The 11,261-nt window shown below is 33.9% G+C and overlaps 2 protein-coding genes across 5 annotated transcripts; both read right to left on the reverse strand.

The window, feature by feature from the left end:
• Window positions 1–1,606: 1,606 nt before the first annotated feature.
• On the reverse strand, window positions 1,607–2,418 carry LOC106759077 (NAD(P)H-quinone oxidoreductase subunit S, chloroplastic). The gene has a single exon (XM_014642090.2). It carries the CDS (start codon window positions 2,281–2,283, stop codon window positions 1,831–1,833), a length of 453 nt encoding a protein of 150 aa, XP_014497576.1. The 5' UTR covers window positions 2,284–2,418; the 3' UTR covers window positions 1,607–1,830.
• Window positions 2,419–3,593: 1,175 nt separating this feature from the next.
• On the reverse strand, window positions 3,594–7,111 carry LOC106758869. 4 transcript variants are annotated; one of them, XM_022779849.1, is made up of 7 exons: window positions 6,912–7,111; window positions 6,022–6,354; window positions 5,786–5,924; window positions 5,198–5,319; window positions 4,884–5,033; window positions 4,290–4,379; window positions 3,594–3,940 (listed from the first exon to the last, which is right to left on the reverse strand). In XM_022779849.1, the coding sequence occupies exons 2-7, from the start codon at window positions 6,337–6,339 to the stop codon at window positions 3,890–3,892; spliced, it is 870 nt and encodes a 289-aa protein (XP_022635570.1). In that variant the 5' UTR covers window positions 6,340–6,354; window positions 6,912–7,111; the 3' UTR covers window positions 3,594–3,889. The 4 variants fall into 4 exon arrangements, with proteins under 4 accessions (XP_022635570.1, XP_022635572.1, XP_022635571.1 ...); XM_022779851.1 differs by having other exon boundaries at window positions 6,022–6,320; window positions 6,816–7,111; XM_022779850.1 differs by having other exon boundaries at window positions 6,816–7,111.
• Between the last annotated feature and the right edge of the window lie 4,150 nt (window positions 7,112–11,261).

Genomic DNA, 11,261 nt, shown 5'->3' on the forward strand with positions numbered 1-11,261 from the left:
ATATATATATATATATATATATATATATATATATATATATATATATATATATATATATATATATATATATATATATATATATATATATATTAGAAAGAAAACTAGAGATTTTTTTAATCTTGTTTAAACTATTGACTATCATTTATTACATCAAATTTCATAATCATATATAATATATATTATATTGTTACTCTAAAGAATATCATAATAAATTATATATACATTATTTCTATGAAATGTTATAGGAATAATTAATTATATTTTAAAGTAATTTATTATACTTGATATCTTTTGAAAGTTTTGTATTAATTGTGCTTAGTAATTAACATTTGGTCCATGCAAAATCTATTAAAAAGTGACATTCAATTTCTTATGCAAGAGTAATTTGTTATAAGAACCCACATTTGTTTCCATTTACATTTGAATTGCTTTAGAATTTTTGTTTTTGATAAATTGCATTTTAGTGTTAAAGCCGAAGTTCTTATAAAAAACATGATTAATTTTAAGATATCTTATTTCATATGAACTCGTTTTAATGATTTTTTTAAGTATTATTACTAAATATAAGACTTCTTTCAAAAATGACTCTAAAATAAGTTCATAACTCAAGTTTTATTTGATGTTATTAAGCATTGACTTTGATGGCTGATCTTATACTAATTATTTTTTCCATATGTTGAACAAAAAATGAATGTAAATATAATAATCGATAAACTTACAAACAACCTAAGTAATATAATATAATAGAGAATCTAAATAAAAATGTTATCACTCAGAAACCTAACTGAAAAAAAAAACCTAAAAAGACGAACACTTTATTTTATTGTATCTACCAGAATTGGCTATGTTTACACACAATGCATGCTTGAGGAAGTTTTTGTAAGAAAACTAATGGCTCATAAACACTCAAAATGCTATACAAAATATGTAGTCATACATGCATAATTACTATATTTTAAGCAATTAACTAGAGATGCAATCAGTTTTAGATTATTAAAAATTGAACAAGTTATAATTAGGATTCAAGCATGTTCAACACAAACTTGTTTTATTCCTGAGACACACACATGATAAAGTGGATAACCCTTATCTTGAACAATCCTATAAACAGAAGAAAGAAACATAGGACACCAGTTTCACATTTGTGGTGAACAGAATAAGGACAATTTTAACTTTTGGACTTTGGCTATGAATCAACCAGAGATATTTTGTCATAGTTTGAAGATAGAAAATTTAAATATTTGCATTCACATTAGTTATTACTAAAAGGTATACATAATTGATGCAATGATTCCAGTTTATAAATAATAGAAAGAGCACAGGATTGGATTCTAGAGTTACTGATAATTCTAGAATAAATTCTATTTTCTTCTTGGAAAGATTCTGCATTAATGATTCAGTCCAAGAAAATGATCACATTTTTCTGTTACTTCTTTAACATCAGAATTGGTAGTGCAGTTATCCAAAAGCTAACGAGTAAAAAGAACATGATGTTATACTTTGCTAATCTATTGACCAAAGAGCTCATAGATGAACAATCATAACATCACTCAAAAACAAAACAACAGCAATAAAAGAAGAATTTGAACTTTAGATGCACTAAATTTTTAACTGTTAATAAAGCTACATGCATGTATGATATCTATGATGAACTGCAAACTATCAGTACAAAAATCAGAATCTCATCTCAAGAAGATCAAAGAAGAAGAAAAGATGGCAAACCTCATCCAAGTATGAAATGCCAAAAATCAGAATGGCAGATATGTATATAGATACACTGATCAAATGTAAGTGAAAATTTGTTTTGGTTGGTCTTCAGAAAGGGTCCTCTCAGGATGAGATGGTGAAAACATTATCTGGTTTTGGAGGAGAGTTTTTCTCAATGAACTTTTTCAAGCCTTTCTCACCGCCAGGGAACCCCCCAGTAAGTCCCATCATTTCTTTCTCAAAACCATCTGCTGGAAGCTCATCACTTCCTTCATCACCAATTTCATCTTCTTCTTGTTCTTTTGTACTTGATGATGAGGGTGGAGGCTGGTCAACAACAATAGGTTGTCTTTTCAGCTCTTGCTGAATACCCTTTTCCCCATTGCACAGTCCTCTCCCTCCCATCATTTCCAATATGTTGAACTTGGCTTGTAGCTTTAGCACTTCATGAGTTGGTGGAGCTTTTGGATGCACTGTGGAAGGTGGTGGTTTGAGAGGGAAAAGGTGTTCTTGGCCTAGGAATTGAGATCGAGGAAAAGAGTTGTTCAAGCCATGAAGAGTAGCAAAAGTAGCCATTCTTAGTTGTTTAATAAACAAGACACAAACATCTAGATTATGAACACAGTTTATGTATTAGGATATTATAGTTAGTCTCTATCTTTTCTTGTGAGAAAATTCCTTGTTCGATTTTAACCACATGTTAATGTCGTACGATTTTGACATACAATTGGTGGCTGTCATTGTTTGCAGTGCACCAATAGCTTCAACTCTACAGTGATCCTTTCTAGACTTAAATATATTTTTAGTTAAACATGAAACACTCTTTAATATGTTAATATTATTAAATTAAAAAGAATATATTTATTTATTTTTAAAATTTAGAAATTAAAATATATTAAAATTTATAATATTAATAAATTTTAATTTTATGTCCAAATTTAAAAAACAAAAAACCTATTTAATCTTAATTTATATGTTCTTCTTTACATGGAAAACACTATTTTAGCGTAGATAAAGACTAAATACACTTCACATTCTTCGAAAGTTAGAGTGTAATTTCAATCTCGTGGTAAAGCAGATAAGCATAGTTTCAGATTCCAACTCTACCATAGAAAAATAGTTGGTAAGAGATTTTACTATACAGTTAATAAGGTTTTCTGATAGATATCTATTATTAATAAAATTAGTGAATATTTTGGATTAATAAACCATTATTTTCAATTTTAAAAAATAAGTATACATTTTGAAATTGCAAAGAGTGGAGCTAAGCATGTTTAGGTTACAAATTCAGGGGAATTTCATGTAATTTTATTCAATTTAATTTAAAAAATAAATATTGATTATAACATGTTTCGGGCAAGAGTTTTTATTTTTTTTATTCAGCCTTCAATATATTTCGATCCATTTGTTTTCCTACCAAAACCCCTTAACTATCATTTTATGTTCATATATATTGGGTTTATATGATGGGTTTTGAATATAAAATAGTTTTAAAAGAATAAAATAGGAAATTTAGCAAAAATTAATAAAGTTTGACAGATTTTACAAAATGAGATATTAAGGTTTGAAGAAGAGTATCAAAAGAACACAATCTAAACTACAATGTAAAGCAAGTAAACCTTTTATTTATGACAAGGTGTAAACAAAATATATATATATATATATATATATATATATATATATATATATATATATATATATATGATATGTATATTGTATGAAATAGAGTTGGAAAGAGTAATACTTCCTGTGGAATTCTAAGATATATGCATGAATTTACAAACGCGAAAATGTATTAGATAGGTATCCATCTTGTGTGAATAGGAGTTTTATTTGGACGAATCAAAATCATGCTTAATAAAGACACAAAATAAGAATGGAAGCAATGAGAAAACTTAGTTATCATATGAAGGAAAAAACCAATAGAAGCTTTTGGTATATACCAATTGGGCTATATACAATCAAAAATCTAGAATGGAAGAAAATAGTAATCAAAATTTGAGGTTCTAAAATCTACAATCCTCAGCCGGAATTTTCTAGTGTCAATCATTGATAGCAGTGACTAAGTTGCACTAACGTAGTGAAATCATTATTTACTATTTCCATAGTTAAATAAGGTTCTAGTAATTTGAAAACTCCTTTCAATTCAATCTAATTCTTGCAGTGCTAAACTATGGTGCCTTCATCTGATGGAGGGAGAAGCATGCGACTTCTCAATAAGCAGCTCAAGTCTCTGCTCAAAATAAACACAGAATAAAAACTAGTCAGCTAAAGATGAATGCATATAATCTAAAACAGAATTGAACAATGCTGTTCTGTTGCGTTACTGTGATCAAACAATCACTCATGCCAGTGGGGTGATTTTTGAGGGAAGGGAAGAACATAGATTTATTAAATAAGACCATGCTAATGAAGTTGAAAGCAGTAAATGGTCAACAAATACATAATTTTTTGTGAAGAAACGGTTATGTTTTGGTTCCCTAGTGCAAGAAGAAACTTAGAAATGGTGCTTTTATCTAGTTAGAGTGAGAAAAATCTGAAGTTCTTCAATAGAATTATGCTCTATAAGAGAAGACACAAACCTTTACTGATTTATTGACTTCTTCAAGTTTAGTAAGCAGCAACCCTCCAGCTACTCTGCGCTCCAGTGAAGCATGCGATGAGCCTGCCGTCTGCAGATGAGTACAATTCAGTGTTAATCAAATCAACTGTTACAAAGATCACTTATGGCTACAAACCATTCTATGTTAATCAAAGGTCATATTCCTACCAGCTCAAAGATCATAAAACTAACAACCAAAGTTACTAAAGGTACACAGATCAGCATTCATCCAACCCCTTAAGGGTGAATTTGCGAGTGTTAGGCTTCTTTAGTCAAGAAGTCTAACTATCACTCAAAACAGCACAAACTCACTCACCGGAAACAGAACTGTATTATTATTGCAACCAAAGAATACAAGAATAGGAGAGCACTCCCTCTTCCAAGGGTTTTCCCCTTCACAAAGAGCCAAAACTCAATTTACAAAATTATCAAAAAGTACCCTGACACAAGACCTCCATGCCTTCTTATAAAGGCCCCCCTAACCAACTAACAACTAATTCCTAATCTATTTCCTTTTATTCTGCACACATTATATCCTAACAGTTAGGGTGCATTAGAGGAGGTCTAGCACTACCTTCAGACTTTTTGATGGTGATCTCAAATCAACTGATCCCTCAGTAGCTGCTGGCATACGAGTGATGTTTTCCACATCTGTGATTGGAGCAGCATGCATCGCAGTTGTACTTGCATCTTGTGTGATCTTTGAAGCCTCTGTTATGATCATCTGCAAACCAATTGTAGCATTTTAAGACGATGGCACCCCTATGTTAGTAGTTTGCAGGATAATGATATAAGAATTCCTACAGGGTAAATGTAAAGAATGATACTGAAGATTAAAATCTGACTCTAAAAATAAAAAGAATCATATTAGGAAACATTTTGTTTCACCTTTCTCAAAAGTGACGGGTCATAAACTCCCTGAACTTGTAGCTCATCTACAGGAGCAGCTTTTCCATGTGCTATACTTTCAAGTCGAAAAGTATGAATACCATATATAGACTGCAGGCAACCTGGACAATGAAATGAGAAAATCAAGTCAAAGAAAAAAGGATAAGACATAACAAACATAATGTAGGTAAGGTTTAAGCACAAGCTAAAATGTGCTTCGTTATGAGTATTTAATGAGTTTTAGCCATTCAAAACCCCATAGTCCCTCTCACTCCTTTGAAAGATATAAAACTCAAATTGTGAGTAAAAGTTGATGTGCTAGAGTGTCAGTCTTCAAAAACAAAAAAATATTATCCCAATCTTATTACACATTTATTTCAAAATTTAAAATTTGTAGAGTTCAGAAAGGCATTCGTATCAGTCCTTTCAATCACACAACATAATCAACAGACTAAAAATATAAACCATTTTCTAGAAGAACACTTCATTGTTCTTTGCAATAATGGAGGATGAATATACACGCACACACATTCAAGTCTCACGAAACATATCAAGAAGGTAAGATCAATTATCTTAAAGAAAGCGTACTCAAATAGGGTGCAAGAAAGATTTCAGGTGTGCCTGCATCAGTACCTTGTTCAATAATAATATCAATCACGAGATAAAGAGGTACACGCCTCTCAATTGTTACGGTCCCCCAAAATGGTATAAATGAAGGCCTTGATACCTTGACCAAGGGAAAAAGGGAATAAACATCACTTGCCGTAAACAAACTCGCATTTCATATCACAACATTACAATTATGCAAAACAACTCTTGTATACCTTATAAACCACTTCAGTATGTGTAACATATAATCTGCGAGAAGACAAATCCTTTTGAAGCACATATCTCCTCATGGGCAGGTAAAGCAACATAAAAAGGCCAATTCCCCAAGCCAACACCAGTAGCAATGATATAGCAAGCCATATGACTGTGTCGTATTTAACGCTATTGCTTGCAAGCTCTTCAAAGGATGCTGAGTACAGTATCTGTTCCAAATAATCTTCCTCTTCATCATCAACTAATTCAGACCCAGAGTCAGCTATCTGATCCTTAAATGACCTAGACTCCGATATGTGATCTGCGTGACCAATCAACATCTCTTCAACCACAAACTAGTAAGAAGAAAGGTGCAAAAATAAAATAACATTAGCTCGAAAAGAACTACAAAACATCATTGTTCTAGTGCAACTACTTCAGACATCCATAAGGCTAGTCTTCTAGAGTGAAATTAGAAACCTCAGATCTCAGAAGGCTAGCAAATTGAGATAAAAAAAGACATTTCCCACATTAAATATTCATGTTAGTTCAACTGGATTATACAAGGCAGGAAACTCTAAATGCCAAAAAACTGGGCAGCTTTTTCAAATGCCCTTATACTCACATCTCTCAAAAAAATACAAATATCTATCGTAGCTTTCCCTAATAACACACTATTAAACTCGAAATATAACTCCAAACAACGACCTAATGGGCAACCTTAAAATCACGACAGAAGAAATATAACAAACACTAACATCACAAACCATTAATCACATCCTAGAGAACAAAAATTACAAAAAAGAAATATGGGTACCCATTTGCTTTAGACCCTACAGATAGAGAAGTTGCCTCAGAACTTGAAGGAAACAGACGAGATTGATGAAATCCAAGACAAAGGTGAAACCTTTACCTCTACTTTGAGGAAAAGCGTTGAAATGAGTTAACGGGTACGTGCGTTGAACCTGCAAGATGGTGATTTCAGTACTCTCTCGTGTACGGGTTTGTCGTATGAGATGCAAGTGAAGTGAAGTGAAACAGAAAAAAAGAACACCGAACGTTCAACAGACAGAAAATGTGATTGTCACTGGTTTCACGGAAAAAAAAAAGCAAAATGAATTGCACTAGTATTTTTCTTTTTCTTTTTAAATAACACTTGTATATTAGAAAAATCAACTAGTATATTCTAGGGGTCTCTCGAATGATAAGGTTTAATTTTTCTTAAAGAAGAATATTAAATAAAAGATGCGTGTCTTCAAAGAATTTTTCATTACAACAAACTGATTTGATAGGATTAAGGTTTTAAAATTAAGAATTCCAACAATAGAATTGTTTAATAATTAAATTGATTTTTAAATTACAAAATTGATAATGTAAATAAAATATTACAACCATATGAGTTCTTATAACACTTTAAGATAAAAGTAGGGGATGATCAGAAAATTAATTTTTTTATATAGATATTTTGTCACACCCCAATTAATGTTTTTTTAGTGGAAGTCACGTGTTACGCTCTCTGGATCTTCCTCGACTAATGGGAGATAAGGTGTGCAGTGCAATTAATTTTCTGTTATTGTAATCCGTGCAACACTTCAAGATAAAAGTAGGGGATGATCAGAAATTTTTTTTTTTATATAGATATTTTGTCACACCCCAATTAATGTTTCCCTTTAGTGGAAGTCACGTGTCATGCTCTCTGGATCTCCCTCGGCTAATGGGAGACAAGGTGTGTAGTGCAATTAATTTCCCGTCATTGTAATCTGTGCGGCGGCAAAGAGAATGAGAACCTCTAGATAGTGGAAGACAAGTGGCATGTTGTAAGTGGATCGAGCGGCCAGTTTGGTGGTCATATTTAAAGTCGAATTTTCAAAAGAGGGCACCACTTCTGCATGCAAACTCTTCGTCTTCAACCTTCAGAAATCTCATTTTCTCCTCCTTCTCTCTAAACTTTCCAACCTTCTCTCTAGATTTTTTATCACCATTTCTCCTTCGATCACATACTTCCTTTCAGATTAGTTGCTACCGGTACCAAGCTCTTCTAATTGCACCGATCATAATCTCATTCTGAACCGGTAAGTGTTCTGACTCTTGAAGCTTCTCGGTCCTCTTGCATGCGCACCCACTTTAAGTTTTCATGTGACTGTCAAAGCCATTTCTTTGAACTTGTTACCTTGTAATCAGAATTTGGACCTTGGAAACTATAGAAGTAGCTGCTGTCAAGAACCTTAGAAGTTTAGCTGAAATTAGAGGTAAGGGAAGCTTATAAAATTTAACTATAATTTCTTATATGGTTGAATGTATGATTTATTGTATGTTTGAGGATTTAAATGGTATGATGAAATGTTGTATGTTGTCGCATGAATTATTTGATATTGGTTGGAAACTTAGTGAAATGCATTCAACTTAGAAATTTTGAGATCTGTGATCGAAGGTCATTAGGATCGATCGGTCCTCTCCTTTTTCACCGTTCGATCAGTTAACGACCTGTCGGTCTTGTAAGACCTAGATTTTTCTTGTTAACTACTTTAATTAATCTGGTTCTTTAATAAGACAAGGGAGTCCTTTCCCTCCCGGTTTAATATATATATATATATGTTTAATACTTATTTTGGTCCCTCCTTTGGGAGGGTTTGTTCAAAGTGGTCCATTCTTTTTTCAAAAGTTCACTTTAGTCCTAGCTTTTGCAAAAATTGTTCAAGTTGGTCCTTTTTGGTAACGACGTTAACTTGACTAACGGCAGAGCTGCCAGGTGGGTAATGTCTGATGATGTGGCATTGTTAATTGTTTTAAAAAATATATATAATTGTGAGGTGTAAATTAATATAATTAGAGTTGGATTAAAAAAGGAATTAGAGGTAATCGCGCCACGAAGGGGATTGAGAACTTACAGAAGATTGATTGAATTTGGGGTAATTCGAATTCGATTGCGATTGGGATTGAAATTGGGGTCAGTTTAGGGTTCGTCAGCATGATTGAAATTGGGGTCAGAAGATTGAAATTGTGTGCGCAGTTCGTCAAGGTTCGTGGTTCGTCAAGGGAGGTTGTTTCGTTCCTTCGTCGTCAGATGGTGGAGGTTGCGGTGGAGGTTGCGTGAGACAACAGAGTGGAGAGGGCAATGCAGTGGAAGTGAAATAGTAATAGACAATAGAGAGAGTGGTTGCTTTGAGATTTCAGGCATCAGAGGGAGGAAGAGAGACATTTTTGAGTCGCTCGAGTACCAAAATCAGAGCCTGAGTACCCAAATATCCTTCACCATGAGCCTCAAGCGACAAATAAAGTTGTTGAGCAAGAGCCAAACCAGGCAAAGCAATCCCCATATTCTGACATTCCTTCAGACAAATCCCCAAATCTTTAACAAAGGGGTTCACGAAAAACCTCGCTTCAAAATCCCTCTTTTAGATCTTCTTTCCGTACAAATCCAGCGACTTCGAACCGGCCATGCCGGTGAAAATCGCCTCCAGGTACAACCCAACATCCAACCCCGCCTTGTGCGCGTACACCATTCCCTCCACCAACCCCACCATTGTCGACGCTATCATCACCTGATTCGCCAATTTTGCGAATTGCCCCTTCCCACTCCCTCCCATGTAGTTCACTTTCCCATCACTAAAAATAAGGGTTTCAGATTCTCCACTCTGCTGTCTCACACAACGCTATGGCGTAATAAATTCTGGTGATTGAGTTTTACTCTCTTAGGGTGTTTTTCAACCACAACAACAACATCCAGCAATAGAGCCTCTAGAAGAGAAGCTGCAAGTTCTCAATCCCCTTCGTGGCACGATTACCCCTAATTCCTTTTTTAATCCAACCCTAATTATATTAATTTACACCTCACAATTATATATATTTTTTAAAACAATTAACAATGCCACATTATCAGACATTACCCACCTGGCAGCTCTGCCGTTAGTCAAGTTAACGCCGTTACCAAAAAGGACCAACTTGAACAGTTTTTGCGAAAGGTAGGACTAAAGTGAACTTTTGAAAAAAGGAGGGATCACTTTGAACAAACCCTCCCAAAAGAGGAACCAAAATAGGTATTAAACCATATATATATAATACGGTTAAAGAGCGTTCGGTCTTGCACGTGTTCAGTATTAGACTAACACTTAACTCATGAAGCATTCGGTTTCAAGTTTCTATCATTATTTCACACTTTTAAAATGTCCGGTCTTATACTGAACGTTCGACCTTGAAGTGCTTGGTCATAGACTGAGTACTCGGTATCCATCTATGAGTTCTTATTGATTTTCATTCGGTTTTCATTAGTTAAGTCTATTTGGTATCCATCTATGTGTTTCTTATTGATTTCCGTTCGATTTTCATTGGTTAAATCTAATTGGTCTCTATTTATGAGTTTCTTAATGATTTCCGTCTGGTTTCCACGGGTATTCCGTTTTCCTTTCTTCATGTTAGACCCTTCAGTCATTTCTTTAACATTGTTTTAATACGTTGGAAGTGATGGTGTAAGATTGGATTGAATTTGGTTAAGCAAGAGAATTCCACTGGAGGAATATCTCATGGTTGATTAATGGTTGGTAAAGTATGACGCTTTCTCATGTAGAGAAAGGTTATTCATGTCTGGGAATGACAGGAGGTCCGCGGTCATAAGATCAGATGATCGTTGTAGGACTAACCTCGGGTGGCAGCTGATAGTTCAGGCAGCTACTACACCACACCGGGTGCTATGGACGTCAAACTACATAGTTCATACAGTCCGGACAGTGTCTAAGTGGTCAGTTATAATAATTATGCATGTGAGGATTTTTGGAATGAAACGTTGATTGTACTGTTTGGTTTTCATGTTTATATGTATGTTGGAAATGATTAATTAAATTTATATAAGCTTACCCTTATCTGTTTTATCTTGCCTATGTCGCCGTTCGGTATTTGGCCGTCCGGTTTTGTTCTCTTCATTGCGATGATCATCCTTTGGATGTGAGCAGACGACATAATTGAAGATACTTCAGAGGATGCCCTTCAAATTGATCAGCCTTTAGATGTTCTACACGAAAGCGGTGCCGGACCGTTCGGTCCTTAATGTAGTTTCTTTTCTTGTATTATTAGTACACTGTTCGGTTAAGTATGATGTAACATCGTTCGATCTAAATACTCCTTTTGTAATACCGTTTGGTCATGAACTGTTACCACAACCATTCGGTTTTAGCTTGTAAATTGTATCTGACATCTTGCTGGATGTACAACTTTTTAATTCTATATGATATTTTATATATTCTTATCCATCTGAGCGCTTATTCATCAC

The sequence above is a fragment of the Vigna radiata genome, chromosome 4 (genome assembly GCF_000741045.1).
Source record: "Vigna radiata var. radiata cultivar VC1973A chromosome 4, Vradiata_ver6, whole genome shotgun sequence".
Classification (NCBI taxonomy): Eukaryota; Viridiplantae; Streptophyta; class Magnoliopsida; order Fabales; family Fabaceae; genus Vigna; species Vigna radiata.

What these genes read in the sequence shown, in the direction of transcription:
- LOC106758869 (XM_022779849.1), bottom strand. Translation starts at nt 6,339, where the DNA reads ATGTTGATTGGTCACGCAGATCACATATCGGAGTCTAGGTCATTTAAG. An exon ending in ATACTGAAGTGGTTTATAAG is followed by an intron (nt 5,925 to 6,021) that starts GTATACAAGAGT and finishes CCCTTGGTCAAG; the next exon opens with GTATCAAGGCCTTCATTTAT. An exon ending in CACCATCAAAAAGTCTGAAG is followed by an intron (nt 4,380 to 4,883) that starts GTAGTGCTAGAC and finishes ACTCATCTGCAG; the next exon opens with ACGGCAGGCTCATCGCATGC.
- LOC106759077 (XM_014642090.2), bottom strand. Translation starts at nt 2,283, where the DNA reads ATGGCTACTTTTGCTACTCTTCATGGCTTGAACAACTCTTTTCCTCGA.